Source organism: Cornus florida, unplaced genomic scaffold (genome assembly GCF_030987335.1).
Source record: "Cornus florida cultivar Cherokee Brave unplaced genomic scaffold, ASM3098733v1 CherokeeBrave_3.0.0_Hap2_Chr01, whole genome shotgun sequence".
In the NCBI taxonomy this organism is placed as follows: Eukaryota; Viridiplantae; Streptophyta; class Magnoliopsida; order Cornales; family Cornaceae; genus Cornus; species Cornus florida.
In genome coordinates this window covers 59,589,238-59,612,892 of record NW_026775571.1, presented here as the reverse complement: position 1 = coordinate 59,612,892, position 23,655 = coordinate 59,589,238, and the positions used below count along the sequence as shown (strand labels likewise).

The window sequence follows — 23,655 nt, the reverse complement described above, 5'->3', positions numbered from 1 at the left end:
GAACTTGTTCGTGGGCCTGACCCATTATTATTTTTCAGGTAACGGACGGTTCCAGGTCTTAGATCTTGTTCATGCTGAGTAGAGACGGCTTCTCATTCTTCCGACGACGTAGGAGCTTCTTCATGTTTTAGCAGTGGAGTTCTTCAGTTGATGATTTCAGTGTTGGAGTTTTTAGGGTCCACCAGATGGATTGCAAGTTGTATTAGAAATAGAGAATTTGGATGTATCAGAATAATTCTTTATTAATTTAATTTTATTCTGAGGTTTCAGTATTTGGATTATCATTCTAATTTGTTTTCAGCAAATTTTTATTTATTCCTGTTTCCTTATTTGTATTCTGTATTCGTTTATTGCTAATTGGTTTGATATCCTCGGGTAATCGGGCGTGGGCCTGGCCTACCCGCATCCGGAAATCCGGGGGTATCACATTCCAAGACCACTACTTACACCACTTCCACTTTCCACCTTCATCACCATCATCACCACCATCCACCTCCACTACTGCCACCATTTATTTTAAAAAAATTATTAGAGAGTGTTATTTGTTAATTTAATTTATTTGTTACTAAGAGGGAAATTTTGAAAAATTCAATTTGAAATTTATTCCATTCTAAATTTTAAATTAGTCCAACCAAACACAAGAATGGTTATTATCATTCCATTCCTATACATTTCATATTTACAACCAAATAATAGAATGAGAATGACCATTCCATTCCATTCCCATTTGCATTCCATTCCATTCCTACTGTGATACCCTCGGATTTCTGAATGTGGGTTGGCCAGTCCCAAACCCGATTACCTGAGGATATCAAACCAATTAGCAATAAACGAACACATAATACAATTAATAAAACAGGAATAAACAAAACCTGCTGAAAAGAAACTAGAACGATAAACCAAAACTGAAAACCTCAGAATAAAATTTTATAAATAAAGTATTAATCTGATACATCCAACTTCTCCAATTCTAATACAACTCGGGAATCCATCTGGTGGACCCCTAATAAAACCAACACTGAGAAATGAACCACCGGAAAGGAATCCAATGCTAAATCATACAGGAACCGCCTACGTCTTCGGTAGAGTGAGTAGTCGTCTCTGCTCAGCACGAACAAGCTCTAAGACCTGATACCGTCCGTTACCTGAAAAATAATAGTGGGTCAGGCTTACAAACAAGTTCTATCCTAACTACAATCTAAACAGAGACTCGATACGCAGATACATCATAGATGTCTCAAACATATCTATATAGTCCGTAAATAGATATATACATATAACCACACTACAGGACTCTCACTTGGCTATGCTGAGGGTCTCAACCTGAATAGAAGGCAACATGCAAAAACGCACCTGAGTGGGCATGACTACCTAAGCCTAACAGGGTATACCTCAACCAATATAGCTAGCTACGTATCCTATTGCATATACGCTCCCTAACCATCGACTGTGAGACTCAAGCTCAGATCACGGCACCATAGTTATATATTATAAATTCCATCCAAATACAATGTTATGCCGATCAATTGTTCGTCGCTCATGACACAACATATAATCAGGATTTAAACGTTTGAAATAAATCCCTATCCTTCCTAATACAGAAATATAAACAACCATCCAATATGTTGTTCAACTGTTTTAGTTGACAGGACATGAAACCATGTAGGAGTTAACTGTTTTAGTTAATCTATTCTATATGTATGATTAGGTAGGAATTAGGTTTGTGACCTAATCCGTTCCTCCATATGCCACCGTCCCATACTGGTGCATACATGCAAATGATCCGTAATGATGCAACACTTTGAGCAGTTCATCCAATAAAGTCCACATAATCCATATAGTTGATAAATACAGAATTGAAACAGTTCATCAACTAACAATCCAGAATCCATCCATGTAATTATCGAGGCAAAGTTTAATAGTTCCTCACGTCAAAATCCAGAAACCATCCCTGTCATTAATACATTAGTTCATCTAATTTAATGTTCAATTAACCCCTATTACAATCCAGCAGATAACAATCTTAACAATAGTAAAGTGTTAATTTACACATCTGAGAATGATAAAATATAACTCAGAAAATCCACAACTCTAATCCATAGTTGCTAAAATAGACAGAGCAATTTAACAATTAAAATAACAACCCCCATTTAATTAATGAAACTAAATTTACTAGTTCCTTAATTAAAATCCAACCTATGCATAGATAAGGTCTAATCGATACACGACCCTATTATACATCAAAAAATAGATTTTTAAATCATAAATCAGTCATAAGCATTGCTACATCAAACTAAGCAATTAAATTCTCTTTGTTCGTTATCGGTATACGACTTGTTCTTAATTTGCTATACTGTTCAAGATCCTTAGTATAAAGTTTAGATTATACCTCCCAATGGTTTTAATACATCATGACTTAATGTTTAGAACCTAATAACATCCAACAACAATTCTGGAACCTCATTTGTCCCAACAGTATGCAAAAATCCCTAGAAATACACTGAGACAAGAGAGTCTGTTCTCAAAATTGGAAAGCAGTCTCACAAAAACTCTAGAGCCGCCTCCTAGAAGGGTAGAGCCGGCTCTACCTCTCCTAAAGCCGGCTCTACAATGGGGGGAGCCGGCTCTTTGCATTCCAGAGCCGGCTCTCCCTCTCTGAGAGCCTTCTCTCTTCCGTTGTTGCTTCGTCTGACCATTCTCGACCCTCTGTTCACCTTAATACTAAACCTAAGAGTCCTATTTATACTCCATCTCATCCCCATGACTTGTTCACAAAAGTTCAGATCAATTACAGAGATAAAGATCGTTACAAATTTCATATGCTTAAAGAATAAAGTGACACCAAACTTACAAGAACAATTTTAGTTTAACACCAACGCATACAGATAGTTAATTTAAGCTATACTAAGCATGTAAGATCCATTTAAGATCTTAGAGAACATCTACGAATGCACAGAACACAGGCCAAAGGGAGAGAGAGAGAATAGAACTTGCCTTTACAGTTTTGGATGCAAAACTCTGTTGCCATCGTTCTAAGTTTTTCTGGCAATCCAACTCACTGTTAAATCTCCTATTTCTCCATCTTCCCTTCTCCTACGTCCATTTTTCAAGCCCCGGCCAAACCCTCACCAAAGTGGCTCTGTTTGTTTCTCACAACCTCTCTTTGTTCCTCTCTGTTTTCTCTCTATCAACTGTACATGAAAATGATTTACCTATCTTTCCAACCCTAAGCCGACATAATGATGTATTTATAAGTTTAGAAAACTAAAACCCTAATTTTAAGTTTAATCCGAGAAAGAAAAGAACAACCACAAAAGTTATATTCTCAGTCGGTTAAATACATAAGAATATACGTAACCCTAAAATTATAACATATATTAAATTATGATTAATAAAACAAGTTTAATTATTAATATATACCAATAATTAAAACTTACTCTAAATACATATATATCCATATATATACATGGATATACCTCCATGGGTAAAAACTGCTCCCATTTACACTATCCAAATAGTCCGTTAATCCTATCCAAGCCTAAGTTCGTTTTGTAAAAAAAAATATAAAAACAATACATTTAATTCAACAATCAAATGCCACTTAATCATGTAATACAATCAAAACAAATAATTAAATTTACCATGTAACACAATCAAAACAAATAATTAAATTTACCAATTAAACATATAATTACATTAAACCAACAAGTCAATTCGAACAACACGTAAAGCAAATTTCACACATAGCCACATACGCACCTAAAAAATAATAAAATAAATACTGAAAACAATAAAATAAAAAATAAAATTCTGATTATATCCCTTTTAAAACTAGGGGTATTACACCTGTACACCAAGCGTAACTTACTAATATCAATTGAAAAAGATTAGGTCAAAGGACTTCTTCAAGTGGAGCTTACCCTTATTTTAGTTCATTCCCTATATTGGTGAATGTATGTGCCAGTTCCTAAGCTAAATCATTAATTTTCACACATATAATATGGTTGAAGGAAGACTGAAGACGTATGTGTATTAATTTGATATATAAGCAGCTCCCATGCTCAATTCCTTAGAAGCTTAATTTTTTTTTTTTTTTTTTTTTTTTTTTTCTGAATTTTCTTGATCTCTGATAGAAAAATTTAAAAGAAAGAACAAAAGAAATTCTTTAAGGAAATATATTAATTTAACCGGAGGAATAGCTATAATTTATTTTTTGTTGTCGAGTATTATTATTTATTTATTTATATAACAAAATATTTTTATTTTCACAAAAATAAAAATTAAAGTCATCGTGAAAAATTTATTTTATTTTATTTATTATTATTATTATTTTTTTGCTATATAGGTATTGTAGGTGCATAAAATCTCGGACCAAACATTATGGTTCTATTTGGGAGACTTGATGCTCAAACACTCAAGAAGGAAGTAAATAATTGCTGATAAAAATTAAGAAAAAACTCAGAAGGAAGAATCGTGGCTTATAGGCCGAGAATGGCTTATCTCTTATTTGGGTTTTTTGCCCATATTTATAGTGTACATTGTAACTGTGACTGAGTCCTCTTAGGACTCTCCTTATTTGATTAAAAAATGATCCTTGATATTCAACCACTTTTTCCTTTGTGCATTACTTTCCTCCATGTTGGTCAAGATTCTTCTTGGGCTTGTGGGCTATATGGTTATTGTTGGGCCTGTTGAGATCATAAGAATTTTCTTTGATCCTTGGGTTGGTTTCCAGGTGGGCTTTTGCCTCCTGGTCTAGTTCCTTGGCCAGCCTTTTCATTTAATTAGTGTACACATGGGAGCCCTATGGTTGGAGGGAGAATTTCCCTCCACACTTTGCCTCCAATTCCTTTTATGAACCAGGTTCATAGAAGGAATTTCAAGTGTCTACAGAAGTGGAGCGGTTCATGCAAGGTTAATGCTCATCACTACCTTTCTTGGATTTCTGTATCTTGGGGTGTCGTGCAACCGTCTCCTCTTCAAATTTCTGCCATCTCTATAAAGAAATCATATCACCGTCATGGAGTACTGAAGTAGTTTTTGGCTTGAAAACCCCTTCCTGCAATGATCTTGATCGTTCTATAATGTGAAGGTTAGTCCTTTTATTTCTTACTCTCTATTTTTGCTATTTTTCTTTCTCTATTACATTCTTCATGAGATGATAGAGTAGTAGCTATACTCCTAGTGCTAAGATGTCTAAGTCTAATTCGAAAACGCCAGAGGACGGGGTTAGTACCCAACGTTCTACCGAGGGCCCTATAGTTCTTCCCGTTGACATCATTGAGATGAAATCTGTCTCTATCCTCTAATTGAGGAAAAAGAATAGGATTCCTGAGGATATAACCCTAGAGAAATACCCCCATCACCTGAATTTTAGTACTGGTGAGGGTTTAGGAGACAATGAAATGCTCGTCTCAACTGGTCATCTACTTTTAGGTTTTATTTGAATCCCTTTTATCTTCGAGTTTTTTATATTCTGAATTTGGGCCCCCTTCAGGTGAATCCTAATTTTTTCGCATTCTTTCCTACATTCTGGCTTTGAACCGAGCCCGAGGCTTATCATTGAACTTTGCCGATGAATAGGTCTAAGGATGAGCAGGATATGTGCCACTTCCATACTTGAATGGGCCGTTCCCTATTTTCTGGCCTCAACACTGCTAATAAGGAGTGGAATGAAAGGATTGTTAAGGTTGGAGGTGCTTGGTGCTCTGCTTCTTATTCTAAGGATTTTCCTATTCGAATGAGCTTTCATACTCCTTCCATCCCTGCGTTTGATGACTCTGGTGAAGATCCTTCTTTCCTTTTCTCTTCTTAAAGCAATCTCAAGGAATCTTCCTCTAGTCATCCAAGATCTAGAGGATCCCATCGATCTTGACGCTTTTGATCTTGAAGTTGAACCAATTTCTTTTGCTCATCCAACTTGTAAAGACCCAAATCCGGTGGATCCGGATCATTAACGGGCGGTGAATCCAACTCCGGGTCCATACCCAAACCCTAGAACATACAAGGGGAAAATGGTCATTTCTAGTCATATATGGATAATGAGGTTTGCACCAATGCATAGTTATTTTAAAATTGTTTAATTTAGACTCAAGATAAGAAAGTTATGGTCATTTGAAATCTAGGCTAAAAAAAAAACAAGTGCTATAAACAAAGTAGGATCGATCCCAAATGGGTTGGGATCAATCTCAGTTGGGTTATGACCGATCCCTACTGGTCAGAATGATATACTCACTGGTGAAAAGTATTGGGATTGATTCCAAGGGTCAAATGATAGATCCTAGAAACCCAGAATAGTTTTTCCTGCTCATTTAAAGGTAGTTACCAATCTTGAATCAATGTATGGTCATTTGGACCTCTCAAAACCTATCCCAACTCACATCAAGCATGCATAATTAAATAGTACACATTACAAAAATCATAGAAGAAATCATTTTTATTGTTCTTTATCATTACATGGCTCTAGAAATTGAGGGAGGAGTAAAATTATGCTATGACTACAAAAGATAGTTTATAAGTTTTAAAACCATTTCTCAACACAAATATACATGTGACTTGCCCAAATATAATCAAGTTAACAAATTACATCCATGAAATCTACAATAACCATACATGATCCCAAAATCATAAAATACATAGGTGACATCATTTACATTAATAAGATAAATCCAAATCCTACATGCATTTCAAGGTTTAGCTTGGAGATCTCCTCCATTACCCGTTTTTTTCTTGAAAATTGTTAAATAAGGGGTGAGCACACTTGCTCAGTAGGAAATGCCTAACACACAACTCCTAAAGTTGAGTGAATAATCACATAATAAAGATGAAGATGGAGAATGGATCATGCTCTAGACAAGCAAACAAGGACAACATCGTATGGAAATATAGCAAATACAATAATCAACACCTCAAGTGAATACAATGTGACATGAATGCACTCACACATATTCGCCCCAACCAACACAACACAACCTAAACCAAAATCGTTAACACAACTGAAAAGTACTGAAATATGCACATTTCAGCCTTAATCTTGGATATAATCATACCTTCATCTGTCTTTATTTTTTCGTCTTACTAATAATTTGTTTTATGTCTAATTCCAAGCAATTAAGACTAATTAAAGCTTATTCCAAGTTATTACAGCTTGTTTGATCTTTTACAAAGGACTAAGGTCAAAAAGGGGCAAAGAAGCTTAAAAGCCAAAATCAGATGGTCAAGATTGATCATCAGAGACCGCCAAGTTCCTTGCAGCTACTTCCTATACCAGAGTGGAAATGAGAGAGAATTTCTATGAACTTTTTGGAGGGATTGCCAAATTCCAATAGGAGTCACAATTCTATTTAGGTCATCATTGATAGGTTGACCAAATCAGCTCATTTCTTGCCTATTTGCACTAATTTCACTTCTGAATAGTTGGTGAGACTTTACATTGCAGAGATTGTGAAGTTACACGGCATATTATTATCCATCATATCGAATCGGGATTCGAGTTTTATATTAGGATTTTGGGAGAGCTTTCAACAGGCTTTTGGTACAGAGTTCCATCTTAGTACTGCTTACCATCCTCAGACAGATGGACAAACCGAAATGGTCAATCAGATTATGGAGGATATGCTTCGAGCTTGTGTCCTTAATTTTAAGGGCAATTAGGAGGATTATTTGCCACTTCCAGAGTTTACTTATAACAATAGTTTTTAGAAAATTATTAGTATGGCATCATTTGAGGCATTGTATGGCTGACCATGTAGATCTCCTGTTTGTTGGTTGGAGGTTGGAGCGAGTAGATTTTTGGGTTTTGAGTTTATTAAAGATACCTTTGAAAAGATCGTTCTAATTTGAGATCGCATGCGTTCTGCCCAGAGTAGGTAGAAGATTTATGCAGACCATCGTACTCGTGGTTTAATTAGAGTTTCAGGTTGAAGACCAGGTTTTGCTCAAAGTGTCTCCCATGAAGGGAGTAATGCACTTTGGGAAGAAAGGGAAGTTATCACCACGATTCATAGGTTCTTTTATGATTACGGATCGTGTGGGAGCTATGGCTTATCGATTAGTACTTCTGGACCATTTATATCATGTCCATAATATTTTTCATGTATCTATGTTACGAAAATTTCTACGAGATAAGGACTGCTATCAGCATATAGATGTTGGCAAAATCGAATTGCAGCCCGATACCATATCGTATCCTTGATCGTAGGGATCAGGTTCTTTGCAACAAGGTTATTCCTCTTGTGTGTATTCAATGGAGCCATTATAATGAGGCCAAGTCCACTTAGGAACGGGAAGACTTAATTCGTTCAAAAATTTCAGAATTATTTAATTGAGGTGAAAGGTGAATTCTGATGATGGAATTCCTTTGTTAGGGGAAAAGAATGTAATACCCCTAATTTTTGGATATTTATGTAAGTGTTTTAATTGCATTTTAACTTAATTATGTCGCTATTTGATTATTTGCTTTTATATATAATTATGTGATTATTTGTTTTTAGTTGTTTTATTTTATTTATTTTAAATTTTATAATGTGGCTAATTGTTTATGTGCATTCATTTATTTGATTTAATGCATTTTAATTTTGTGGCTTTGTGTGAGGTGTTTATTTAATTAAATTGCTTTTAAATGTTTAGTTATGTAGTTAAATGTTTAAATTTAGTTTATTTTATTTTTATTTTTAAGGAGATTGATTTGGGTTACAATATTTTGACCAACTAGATGGGTCTTGAACTATTTGGAAGGGATCCTAGATGGGTTTGGATAGTAGCGCCCATGGGGATGTTTATATATATATATATATATATATATATATATATATATAGTGGATATATGTATATTATGATTATATTTATTATTATATTTAGTTTTATATTTTGTCAGACGTGTGGTAGGACTAGGGTTATATGTAGTGTATATTTATAGATATATATACATATATCTAGTCTGTAAAAGAAAAGAAAAAAGAAAAAGAGGCGAGAGAAAAAGAAAGGGGCGAGAGAGAGAGAGAGAGAGAGATAAGGCTAGAGGAAGAAGAAGAAGAAGAAGAAGAAGAAGAAGAAGAGAGAATTTGTTCGTGGGGTAGATCGGATCAGCAGAGTGGATGACGGTAACCCGAAAACTACCGGCATTCGAGAAGAAGAACAAGGAAGATGGATTTTAACTTTCGATCCGAAAGCTTAAGGCAAGTTCTTCGTTTTACACTTCTTCTTTAGATCTAATGTTCTATGCACTCTAGCATAACTTTAGGGAATTAAACTGAAGATTAAAATCTGGTTTGCATATGTTAAAAAAGATTTAGATTGAGGGTTACATGCTAATGGGTTTATATTTGTATAATTATGCAATCCTGAATGTTTATGCAGGAAACTTAGATTTTAAGTTGTTTGAATGATGATTCTTGCTTAGTATTAATGTTGGACATTGATTTGGACATACATGCATGTTTTAGGACCCTTAACAATGGAGAACAGGGCGTAAAAACAGACTTCTCGAGCTGTTTCCCGAAATAGTACTTGGACACAATTTTACAGGGCTCGAGCGCCATTTTCTGGGAAATGGCGCTTGAGCGCTATTGGTTAGCACTCAAGCGCTGTTTAGCGCTTGAGCCCAGTAAGGAGGGTGCTCAAGCGTTGATGCAGGTTTTTGGCCCAAACGTGTCCTGTTTAGCCCCGAATTGATTTTAAAGGACTCGAGTATATTATTAAAACTCGGGATCAGTAGTTGGTGGATTTAATAGAAGAAATCTTGACTGTGCATGATAGTATAGAAATTAATCGTTTATTAAACTTCTAAATAATTGTTTAAACATTGGAATCTAAATATTTATGTATGGAGATAATGTTAGTCATTATAATTGCTGGATGTATATAGAATCTCATAATATATATGGCTAGACTTGTTGTGATAAATATGGATGAGAATGAGTTAAATAAATTTATAAGTTGTAACTAAGATTTAATTAAGGTTGAGTTGCTATGATTATTGCAGTATTTATTAGGATGATTTTAATCATGCCCATGGATGTTTGTATGATCTAATAAATGATTTATTCTTATTGTATGTGAGACCATTGTCAGGATATGGTTTCTAGGATTTTAAATTATGCTGAATGGACTAGCTAATAAGTTAGATCCATTTATGCCATTGTCAGGATATGTCTGAGTTATGTAATTGCATCATTGTTAGGACATGGTTGCAATATTCTTACGGGTCGTGCCATTGTCAAGATATGGTTACGGTATTTCTATGTATGGTTGTGCCATTGTTTAATTAGGATATGGCTAGTTAATTATATTATTATTTTGTGTACCATGATACGGGTTTGAGATCGATCTCGCGATCAGTGGTTAGGATGGAGGCATATATTGCCAATTGAGATGGGTAGCTGGATATATGAATATGTGTGCTCTGGTAGAAGGAGAACTCATAACCACATCGTGTGCGCTTTGCATGAGATACTCACTATCTAGTTGTGTTTGCCTTAGTTCAATGAGAGTCTTTAGTGTGTATAGTTATACTTATCGATTATATAGATATGACATGAGTTAGCTATATATAGATGTATGGTTCATCAGATGTCTATTTGAGTTGTTGTAGAAATGACTTGTTCATGGGTTTTGACCCACCTTTTTTTTTTTTTTTTTTTTTTTTTTTCAGGTCCTCGTTAGTAGCAGGATTAGAGGTTGCTCATGTAGATTATAGACTTGTCTTTATCACTCTTTCAGTGTTGTTGACTTAGGATTCTACTTCATGATTAGTTTATTCAGTTTTAGACAGTTATATTATTTTAGTTATGGGATTTTTATTAGGGGTTCACGTTGATGATTCTCGAGTTGTATTTTGGAGAATTACTTATATTTGGGATTTTGTGAATTATTCTTCAGAGGATTATTTATATTTGGGAATTAATAGCTTTATCTAGAGGATTTATTATTTAATTATTTATTAATTAGTTTTCCCTTCAACGATATTATTTCTTCATTATTTATTTGTATTCTGTGTTCGTTTTAAAATATTAATTATTTTGATATCCCTCTGTTTCGTGTGCGGACCTAATCAACCCGTGTTCCGGGATCGAGGGGTATCACATTTTTTGTCAACTTCACACACATACACACTCTGCTTCGAGGTTGTTAATAGATGGCTTTTCCTGAATATTTGTTTTTATGACACTGTAGTAGCTCGTTGTATATAGAGAACTTGATAATTTAATCTCTAATTTTTAATGTTTTGTGGATATACAATAAATTCTTCTATAGTTATAGGAAGTTTGTGGGTACTTTTACTGTAAACCCTCACGAGGCTATAACTCGTCCACTAGGGGTAACCCAGTTGTTTAAGGCCTTATTACATATAGTAAATACAATCAAAATTAGTCTGCGAAAGTGGCACATCTTTAGTTAGGAGATTATAAAAAGTAATGATTTTGTGAACTTATCTATATTTGTCCTTATTTGCTAGGGGACTAACAAAAGTTTTTTTGGGGGTAGTTTGATAAGTGCACAAAATCCATCATTTTATGCACTAAAATAAATATTTAATTAGTCTTTTATATTATTTAAATGTTCTTATATTTGTTTTTTTTTTTTTTTTTTTTTTTTAGATATAAATTCTAAAATAAGAAGAAACGAAACAAAAAAGAGCATAAAAGAAGAATTGCCTGCTGAAAGAAATGTTATATTAAAATTTAGCCAAACTTGGACAGCAAAGGTGGTTTTATATGTAAACCATCTTCCAAGAGGTCTCCAGCTTGAAACCAAGGCACAACACAATAGGCATATATTTTTGGTCAACTTCCAGTCAAGTGCCACATGGCTATAAGTAGAGGGGGCTGTAGTGTGGATGAAGGCCATAGAGATATTTCCTTGTATCACCTTAAACACCTCTATCGAAGAGTGATGAAGTCACATGGCTAAAATATGAATAGACGTCTTTTACTTGTTATATAATTATCCTCTGGAGAGTATCCTTTAATGAATATTAATGACAAAAATTTCACAATGAAAGAGGTCAGAAAAATAGAAGGAGGATTTTACGTGTTTACCAAATAATGGTAATAGGGAGAATGCCTACCACTATTTACTTTAGAGAAATAAAGAAGAGATTATTCCTGATGGACAAATACGAGAAATGCTTACTACTATTTATTTCTCTAACAAGAGATAGTCAAAAGAGATTTTACAAGAACATCTTTCATAAATAGCCAAGTCATTTAATGCCATATTTTCCTTCATGTTTTCAAGCTCTAATTAGCTTGGTGGAGTGTTTATTTATTTGAGAAAATTTTATATAAGAAAAATAGAATATTTATTTATATGGATCTGTGGTAATGTACTCTCTTCTCTTAAGATTTTTCTCCATTACTTGATTAATATTTTTGTAGTAGTAATTTTATTTGACTCATTAGTCACAAAAAAAAGAAAAAAAAAAGGGATTGTTTTAAAATTTTCAAAACCTAATCTTACTTGAATGTGTGATTTAACCCTACTTATCACTGTACATTTTTAAGTAATTGTAGGAATTTTGTTTTTGTACGAAATGCATAAGCAACTATAAAATATCCAAAATACACCATCGGTCACTCCAAGAGCAGTACGAGAGCAAGGCAATGTGCTGAGACTCTAAAAGGGGCTCTCATGCACGCATGAAGCCAGGAATGAACAATCTTAAAACAACACACAAGGCAACACACATCCCTACATTCATCAAAACTATCATTGACTAGTCTACTTCTCCTCTTTCCTTCCAAGGATTATATCCAGACCGATCACAGTTTGTGTCTAAATATCACCCTTACTGCTTGTAGGATTCTGATGATTATCACAATAAAGAACTCCCACATTTTGGCGAATCCGCTAAGAATATCAGCACAGAGCCGAGTGACTCAGACGATCAGCCAACACAGTCAGAAAACTCAGTTCAAAGAGAGAGCGTAGCCTGTAGTGTACTGATGTACTGAGACTACAGCTAGCAGGTTCCAATAGCTAGCTCATTACTTGCACGAGTTAACCTAGCTTGGTGTCCCTATAGGATTCTCAAAGTGAGTTGGGGGAGCGTCTAGCCAAAATACAAGCTTTGATGCTCGAAGACTTGGAGTCTAAGGCTGCCAAAAGGACCAGAACTAAGCCAACTAGTTCATCTTTCTTGACCCCACACACACAGCCAACCTAGCCGACACTCTCTCTCATTGCTGATCCTTTTTCACTTGTTACCAATGTTCTTGTCAAAGCTCAAAACCAGCTCCTCCCTCCCAACCCACCGATGAAGAAGGATGGAGTTGTCACCAAATCTAGGCTCCGAGATTTTTCAATCAAGAACTCGCCAGGCACTGTTCGCTCCCTTGTCTTCCCAAACAGAAAACGTAATATTGTTAAACATGATTTTATTTATTTATTTTTTTTTTTTTTTTGCCTTTTTAAGAATTGACAACAGAAAACATTTCCCGGGCCATGATTGCTTCCTCAGGTTTTTTATAGTTATAATGTTAGAAAAGGAACTAAAGAAAAAGAAAGAAAAAAAAACTTTTTATGTCTTAAATTTATTCTCCCTCTGTTTCGTATTACCAGTTCATTTTTCCTTTTTAGTATTGTACCAATAGTTGCTCTATTTTTTTTATTTTTTATTTTGAAAACAAACTAAAAGTGTAACGACCCTAGTTGATGTCAAAATTTAAAAAAATTCGGCATAACCTCCTCTAAAAATGGGCCTTCAACAACCTGTCTCAATACACAAAACACATAAAATCATCCAGCATCCCATTCATCCGTTCATTATACCTCAACATAGTTCCTCTCATGGTGGAACAGCCACACACCAATTAATCTAAATTATTATAATTACAGTTCCAAAATACATGATTAATATTTAAAGTCCCTGTCTTACAACGTTACATGATAAAATTGCATGGAAACATATACCATATTTCCACTAGTTTCATTTACATCAAACAAAAGATAAGTTCCTTCTTAAGTTACAAAGCCATGGATACTAACTTAGTTACATTTCCATAACTACGAATATACATAGAACGGTCAAAATACAAAATAGCAAACAACCTTCTAACAACTTTCAAGCTTGATGTAGATTGTCGTTCACCAGTTCATTTCCAAGACCTGAAAAAAAATAATATAAATAGTAGGGTGAGCATAAAGCTCAGCAGGTGACATTTAAGACACACATCTTGTGTCCTTGTGAATCCAAACGAAGCATAGACCAATGGGAAATGGGGATCATACAATGTCGGGAAACAATACAGCATAACGATTCAATCTCAAGTATATCTAATGCAATGGTATGAGATGTAATGCATGCTAGTGTCGTTCCCCATTTTCATAATCCAAAACATCGTTTCCAAACTGTTAATACAGCCCGCCCTTTGGTAACCCCGCCGCGACACGAGAGGAGGATTGGCTAGTGTCCCTGACCCTTGGTAACCCCGCGGCGTCATTATGGGGCCCAGCTAGCTCAACCAAGCTAGGGCGACTCCCTAGTCCCCTCTAGGCTATATTAACCTCTGGCCCGTTGGTAACCCCGCAGCAACCGGGTTTCGCATACAACCATTTCATCAGAAACACTTCCTTGAAATTCCCCATATTTATTTCAAGAACAATTTCTCCCATTTCATGCAAACCCAATGGTATGTGCATGTATATATGTTCCATACATTTAATGTCATGGCATTTAAAATTCTACACCATAAAATTAAACATTCAACATGTTCAATATCTCCTAAGTAATTATTAACACATTAAGATACAACAAAATACATTTAAGCATGCTTTACACATAAAACAACTCGCATTCATACACATGAATTTCTCTAGACAACATTTAAAATAATCATTGATACAATTAACTTCTAATTAAGCATGCTTGGCACAACAAATGAGTATAACTCACAATGGAACAAGAAGGTAGTGGATTAAGGTGTCCCTACCTCAAAATGAGCAAGATCCCTAGAAATGGGTTCTTAAATTCGAGCTCCCAAAGAGGACCAAAAGCTGGAATTTCTGGTACTAGCACGTAGAGCTCGTCGTTTTGCCTCAAACGGCACCTAAATCCGCCAAGAATTGAGAGAGAAATCAAGAATTGAAGTTGAAACAGAAAAAAGAAAAGAAAAAGACAGAAGCAGCGAGAGAGAGAGAGACTTAAGCTGTCCGAGAGAGAAAGCAAATTGGAAACTAAATGGGTCTGTAATGACCCTTATATCACAGGTGGGCCCCACAGTTGAAAAAGTCATTATACTAATTATATATATAGATAAAGTCAAAAACTTTACATTCTCCCCAACTTTAAAAAGATTTCGTCCCCAAAATCAAGACATACCTGGAGAAGAAAACAACTCTGGATACTTGGAGCGAACCTCCTGTTCGAGCTCCCAAGTAGCCTCATCGACTCCGTGGTGTCTCCAAAGGATTTTCACCACGGGTATCGTCTTGTTCCTCAACACCTTCTGTTGTGTGTCAAGGATCTGAATTGGTCCTTCCTCGTAGGAAACATCTTCATCAATGTCTACATCAACCCAACTCAAAATGTGAGATGGATCTGGCTCGTACTTCTGTAACATCGATACATGGAAAACATTGTGGACCCTATCCAACTATGGTGGCAAAGCAAGTCTGTAGGCAACCTCTCCTACACGGTCCAAAATCTCAAATGGTCCAATGAATCGTGGCGACAACTTGCCACTTTTCCCGAATCTCATCAATCCCTTCCGTGGAGAAACCCGAAGAAAAACGTGGTCTCCCACCTCAAAGGATAACGACCGTCTCCGCTTATCCGCATAACTCTTCTGTCGACTCTGAGTTGTAAGTAACCTCTGTCTTATCAACTTAATCTTCTCAGTAGTCTCGAGTACAATGTCAGGTCCTAAGGCAGCTATCTCACCTACCTCAGTCCAACAAACAGGAGACCTACAAGGTCTACCATACAACGCCTCAAATGGAGCCATCTGAATGCTCGCCTGATAACTGTTGTTGTAGGCAAATTCAATAAGTGGAAGGTGATCCTCCCTACTACCACCCAAGTCAAGCACACATGCCCGAAGCATATCCTCCAAAATCTGGATAGTACGCTCCGACTGACCGTCAGTCTGTGGATGGAATGCCGTACTCAGATGCAACGCTGAACCAAACGCTGCTTGAACTCCTTCCTAAAACTTCGAAGTGAACTTAGCATCCCTATCTGAAACAATGGTTACTGGAACTCCATGCAACCTTACAATCTCCTTTACATAAAGAACACCAAGCTTCTCTGCATCATCTGTTGCCTTAATAGGCAAAAAGTGAGCCGTCTTGGTCAATCTGTCAATGATGACCCATACGGACGCATTGCCCCTTCGTGACCTTGGAAGACCTGTCACAAAATCCATAGCAATATGCTCCCATTTCCATTACGCTACAGGTAATGGTTGCAACAAACCGGTTGGTCTCTGATGCTCGGCCTTCACTTGCTGACAGGTAAGGCATCTAGCCATAAATTGTGCAACATCTTTCTTCATCCCGTTCCACCAATACTGACTTCTCAAATTTTGATACATCTTGGTACCACCTGGATGAACTGTAAAGTGGGAAGTGTGAAACTCCCGTAAGACGTCCTCACGATAAACAGTAGGAACCACCAACAAACCCCTGAACCGTAGACCCCCATCTGCATACAAGGCCTAATCTTTCACTGTCTCACCACTAGAGATCAAAGCGTGAATGGCATCTAAATCCGGGTCCTGTCTCTGTGACTCAATCACTCGTACAACAAGAGTAGGCTGAGCCATAAGACTAAACAAGAATGCCGGCTCACTGTCAACATCGTCATCAAAACAATACAATCCCATCTCTGCCAAATCCTTAAGCATCTTCCACTTCCGAATAGCCAAACAGGCCATAGTTCCACGAGATTTTCGGCTTAAGGCATCTGCTACCACATTTGCTTTACCCGGATGATACTGCAAGTCAAAATTATAATCTTCCAAGAATTCAACCCATTTTCTCTATCTATTGTTTAAGTCCTTTTGGGAGAAAAGGTACTTGAGACTTTTATGATCCGAGTACACTTCGAATCTCTCACCATACAAGTAGTGTCTCCAACACTTCAAAGCAAACACAACTGCCGCCAACTCCAAATCATGAGTAGGGTAGTTGTACACGTGAGTTTTCAACTGTCGAGACCCATAAGTCACTACTCTACCATCCTGCATTAACACACACCCAAACCATCACGTGAAGCATCATAATAGATCACATAACCCAAGCCACGCTCAGGTATCACCAACACTGGAGCCGTAGTCAATCTTATCTTCAATTCCTAGAAAGATGACTCACAGGCTTCATTCTATGCAAACTTAATCCCTTTCCGAGTTAAACGGGTCATAGACGTTGCCAAACGGGAGAAATCTTTCACAAATCTCCGGTAGTAACCCGCTAGACCAAGAAAACTACGGATCTCAAACACATTCTTGGGTTGCTCCCAATTCAAAACAGCTTCAATCTTTGATGGATCAACTGACACTCCGCCTTCTGAAATAACATATCCCAAAAACTTCACCTCTTGTAGCCAAAGCTCACATTTCTCATATTTGGCATACAACCGGTGCTCCCGTAAAATCTGTAAAATAATGCTTAAATGGATCTCGTGTTCCTCCCGAGATCGTGAATACACAAGAATGTCATCCACGAAAACTACCACAAACTGGTTCAAGTAATCGTGAAAGACGCGGTTCATTAAGTCTATGAATGCCGCTGGAGCATTAGTCAAGCCAAAAGGCATAACAAGGAACTCATAGTGTCCATACCATGTACGGAATGCTGTCTTCAGGTTATCCTCATCCCTAACCCGCAACTGATAATAGCCAGACCTCAAGTCAATCTTGGAGAAACAATTGGCTCCCCTTAACTGATCAAATAAATCATCTATCCTTGGCAAAGGATACTTGTTCTTGATGGTGGCGCGATTCAACTTCCGATAATCGATGCACAACCTCAAAGAACCATCTTTCTTCTTAGCAAACAAGATCGGTGCGCCTCATGGTGACACACTCGGTCGGATGAAACCTTTCATCCTCAAATCATCAAGCTGTCTTTTTAATTCCTCCAATTCAACTGGTGCCATACGATACGGTGCCATAGAAATCGACGTGGTACCTAGCATTAACTCAATAGAGAACTCCACTTCTTGGTGTGGAGGCAACTCTGTCAAATCCTCCGGAAACACATCCAGAAAATCACGAACAACTGCAGGATAATATTCTTCTACAACATCATCCTCTTCGGCTATAAGGCTAGCCAAAAAGTAATCACCATGACTCTGTCCATGAATTCCATAAAACGATGAAATGTAGGAATCACTTCGATCTCCCACGAAAAAGAAACAGTCTCCCTCGGGAGTACAAACTGTAACCCTTCCTCTGAAACAGTCGATCGTGGCATGAAAGGAAGCTAACCAATCCATCCCGAGAATGACATCAAAGCTAGTCATCTCCAGGAGGATAAGGTCAAACACAAAAGTCCGCCCGGCTATCACAATGGAACAATCCCTCACGACTCGGCTCAAAGACACTGAAACTCCAACTGGCGTTTCAACACATAACGCCCGATCCATAAAACTGACCTCTAACCCCGATGCAAGTGCAAATGATGATGAAATGAAAGAATGAGATGCACTAGAATCAAACAAAACACGGGCCCAAGAACCAAACACTGGAAATATACCTCGGAGAACTGAAGATCCAGGAGATGCATCAGTCGATGATGCAAGGGCAAAGACACGCCCCTGTGGTGCCTGTGCCTGTGAACTACTAATCTGAACACCAGACTGTTGTGCCGACACAGTAGGAGTATCCCTCCTAGCTGGTCGTGAACCCTGAGAAGATAAGGCAGGCTGTGGTGGTGGTGGCGGCGGTGGTCTGAAACCTGATTAAACTGTAGCCGGCTGTAACGGCCTCTACCGTGACCCTCTGCCACTAGTGGTGCCTGCTCTCTGACTCGAACAGTCCCGAATCAAATGGCCCTGCTGGCCATACCCATAACAAGCCTTCAGAGCTGAAGAAACTGAAGTCAATCTCATGGGACAACTGGACTTGTAATGCCCAGGCTGCTGACATTGAAAGCAAACAACTGCACTCCTATCAGACCCAGCTGGCAACGAAGTGGTAGGAGCAGATCGTGCAGACTGCTGTCCTTGAAACTGAGATGGACCGCCCCTGTTCCTTTTCCAAGAAGATCCTTCTGAAGATGGCCCTGCACCCCTCTTTTGATTCAACTGCTCTCTTCTTGCATCATTCTCTTTATTATCAGCTTCCAGCATCAAAGCCTTTTCCACTGCTTCAGAGTAAACCTTAATGAACTGTGCCGTGATCAACGGCCTTATCCGATCATTAAGACCAGAAACAAACTTCCGAGTCTTGTTAGCTTCATCTTTCACCATTTCTGGAGCAAAGCAAGAAAGTGAAGTGAACTTGTTTTCATATTCTGCCACTGACATGCTCCCTTGGATAAGGTTATGAAACTGGTTTTGTAACTCCCATCTTTTGGAAAGCGGAAAGTACTTTTCATAAAACAATTCCTTAAACTTGTTCCAACTCATCTCTTCTACCTTGTACCGGCTCGTAACCGACTTCCACCATAATTTGGCATCTTTAGCAAACTTATAAGTAGCTAGGATGATATTCAAATGATCCTCCGTCACATCCATTGAAATCAATTAAGTTTCAACTTGCTCCATGTAGTCATCTGCTATCATTGGATCCGCACCGCCCTCAAACATAATCGGCATCAGCTGAGAAAACCCCTTAGTAATCTTAAGACACTTTTGAGCTGGCGTCTCCTCAACTTGAACTGTAGGTTGTAGTGCCGACTGCGACTGAGCAGCAATCGTTGCCCTCACGACATTTTGCAACAAACGATTAAACTTCAGTGCCACAGAACCTTCACCCACTTCTACGGATGCTTCAACATTATCCCTCCTTGTGGGGACAACTCTCGGGGGAATCAAGTCCCTAAGAAGTGTGTCCTCATCATTTAGCTCCTCCGGATTAGAGCTGGAGCTCTCGCCAACATCACCCCTAGTCGGTCTAGGGTCAACTTCCCTGATTTCCTCACGCCGTGACATCGTTCTATAAAACAAAGGAAACAATTCAATAACGATAACACTAAGGTCCAACCGTGAACAACCCAACGCAAAAACATACTGTACAAACATTTAGCATGTAATATTATGCAATGAACACATTAATGTAAGCATATAAACACATAAGCACGTAAGCAAGTAAGCAGTTAAGCATGCTTTTTCACATAGCAAAACACTTTTCCAAACAAGGAAATAACAATGCAAATGACTTCCAGACAATCCTAGGCAAGCCTCTATCCGTCGTCCTAATGGTATTCGAACCATCGCTCTGATACCAAATTTGTAACGACCCTAGTTGATGCCAAAATTTAAAAAAATTCGGCATAAACTCCTCTAAAAATGGGCCTTCAACAACCTGTCCCAATACACAAAACACATAAAATCATCCAGCATTCCATTCATCCGTTCATTATACCTCAACATAGTTCCTCTCATGGTGGAACATCCACACACCAATTAATCTAAATTATCATAATTACAGTCCCAAAATACATGATTAATATTTAAAGTCCCTGTCTTACAACGTTACATGATACAATTGCATGGAAACATATACCATAATTCCACTAGTTTCATTTACATTAAATAAAAGATAAGTTCGTTCTTAAGTTACAAAGCCATGGATACTTACTTAGTTACATTTCCATAACTACGAATATACATAGAACGGTCAAAATACAAAATAGCAAACAACTTTCTAACAACTTTCAAGCTTGATGTGGATTGTCATCTACCAGTTCATTTCCAAGACCTGAAAAAAATAATATAAATAGTAGGGTGAGCATAAAGTTCAGCAGGTGACACTTAAGACACACATCTTGTGTCCTTGTGAATCCAAACGAAACATAGACCAATGGGAAATGGGGATCATACAATGTCGGGAAATAATACAGCATAACGATTCAATCTCAAGTATATCTAATGCATTGGTATGAGATGCAATGCATGCTAGTGTCGCTCCCCATTTTCATAATCCAAAACATCGTTTCCAAACTGTTAATACAGCCCGCCTTTTGGTAGCCCCGCCGCGACACGAGAGGAGGATTGGCTAGTGTCCTTGACCCTTGGTAACCCCGCGGCGTCATTATGGGGCCCAGCTAGCTCAACCATGCTAGGGCGACTCCCTAGTCCCCTCTAGGCTATATTAACCCCGGCCTGTTGGTAACTCCGCAGCGATCGGGTTTCGCATAAAACCATTTCATCAAAAACACTTCCCTGAAATTCCCCATATTTATTTCAAGAACAATTTCTCCCATTTCATGCAAACCCAATGGTATGTGCATGTATATATGTTCCATACATTCAATGTCATGGCATTTAAAATTCTACACCATAAAATTAAACATTCAACATGTTCAACATCTCTTAAGTAATTATTAACACATTAAGATACAACAAAATATATTTAAGCATACTTTACATATAAAACAACTCACATTCATACACATGAATTTCTCTAGACAACATTTAAAATAATCATTGATACAATTAACTTCTAATTAAGCATGCTTGGCACAACAAATGATTATAACTCATAATGGAACAAGAAGGTAGTGGATTAAGGTGTCCCTACCTCAAAATGAGCAAAATCCCTAAAAATGGGTTCTTAAATTCGAGCTCCCAAAGAGGACCAAAAGCTGGAATTTCTGGTACTAGCACGTAGAGCTCGTCGTGCTCGTCGTTTTGCCTCAAACGGCACCTAAATCCGCTAAGAATTGAGAGAGAAATCAAGGATTGAAGTTGAAAAAGAAAAAAGAAAAAAAAAAGACAGAAGCAGAGAGAGAGAGAGACTTAAGCTGTCCGAGAGAGAGAGAGCAAATTGGAAACTAAATGGGTCTGTAATGACCCTTATATCACAAGTGGGCCCCACAGTTGAAAAAGTCATTATACTAATTATATATATAGATAAAGTTAAAAACTTTACAAAAAGTTATGTTTTCATAATTACACCCTCACAATTAACTTAATAATACATATATTTAAACATAAAAGATCAACAATTTGATAATTTTAAAGGAACCGACAGTGCAATAATTGCTTATTTCCTTAAAATGTTACACTCCGTAAAATGAACAACTTAAAATGGGGATTGTATGGTGTGGCTACCATTCATATATAAAATGGAGATTGTATGGTGGGGCTACCATTCATATTGAATTATTGATAAGTAGATACTGTAGATTTAATTTTTGATTTTTTTTTTTTTCTTTACTTCGTGCTTCACTTATTCCGTCATCATTGTTTTTACAAAGTCGTCACTTCTTCCCTCATCATTGTTCACTTTGTAAAGATATATACCTGCTTTACCTTCCGAAAAAAAGAAAGATATATACCTGCTTTCCTGCAGTGATCCTCGCTTTCTTATTTCCATCTCTTAGCTCACAACTCATCGGACATTTTAACAGAAACTCTCTGAAAGGATTTCGAGATTGGAAACTCACTTGGACGAGCATTAAGAGCCAAAGATATGTCATCTGGTAATGAAAGTGAAACCATTAGGCGCAACTCTATGGCCCGAGATATACCACACAGGACGAATTCGCAACATGGTACTACTATGAGGGAGCGGCTGGTGGAATGGCGGACCATATTATTGTTGGTGCTGTCCCTAATTGCGACACTGACTTTCCAAGCTGCTGTAGACCCTCCCGGTGGTGTGTGGCAAGATGACTCTCCCAAAGATGTCCAGGATATCCCTATGGTGCCAAATCCACACAAGGCCGGGGAATTCGTAATGGCTTATAACAATCCGGTTTGGTTTGCAATTTTCTACATATCCAACTTATTTGGTTTTATTGGATCTATATTAACAATTCTTTTACTCATCATTGCAATGGCGTTCAACAACAACATTGTTTTGGGGTTTTTTATTATAACCACATGCGTGACGGTTGTGTCAGTTATAGTAGTTTTTTTTGCTTCTCTTAGCGGAATGACTCCAGACAAGAACATAAAAGAATTCGATATTCAAACGAGTAAATTTGTAAATATCACTGCAATCGGTGGTCTGATAATGGGTTTTCTCGCAGTTTTGGTATCAATTTGCGTTTTAATAGGTCGCAGACGAAGAAGTTTAAGTTCAGTAGATGCAAACAATGCCAATAGAGACCTAGAAGCTCTAAACAATGCCAATATTGGGGGCCCAGGAGCTCCTCAAAATGCAGCGGCGGCAAACAATGACAGTATTTTTGGCCCAGAAGCTCCTCTAAATGCAGCTGCTGCGGCAAACAATGCCAATATTGTAGGCCAAGCAGCTCCTCAAAATGTAGCCAGCGCAAACAATGCTAATGGAGGCGAAATCCAGCTGGTGTAAACCATGTCAATGGAGACAAAAAAGCTCCTCAAATTCCAGTTGATGTAAACCTGACAACGGAGACTAAGATGCTTCTCAATTTCAATTAACATGATGCATGTAAATATTCATTAATGAAGTCAATTTTTTACGTTTTTTTATAGTGGTTAGAGGGGTGGGTGTAAGGTTCGAATATGGGCTCCTAGATTCTGTGAGCAACTCAATCACTCAATTATGTCAAGTGTGTAAA

General features: G+C 37.4%; 1 protein-coding gene across 1 annotated transcript; it reads left to right on the top strand.

Annotated features, from left to right (window-relative positions):
• The first annotated feature begins 22,580 nt into the window (after window positions 1-22,580).
• Window positions 22,581-23,426, top strand: LOC132273073 (uncharacterized). The gene has a single exon (XM_059774108.1). It carries the CDS (start codon window positions 22,581-22,583, stop codon window positions 23,424-23,426), a length of 846 nt encoding a protein of 281 aa, XP_059630091.1.
• The last annotated feature ends 229 nt before the right edge of the window (window positions 23,427-23,655 follow it).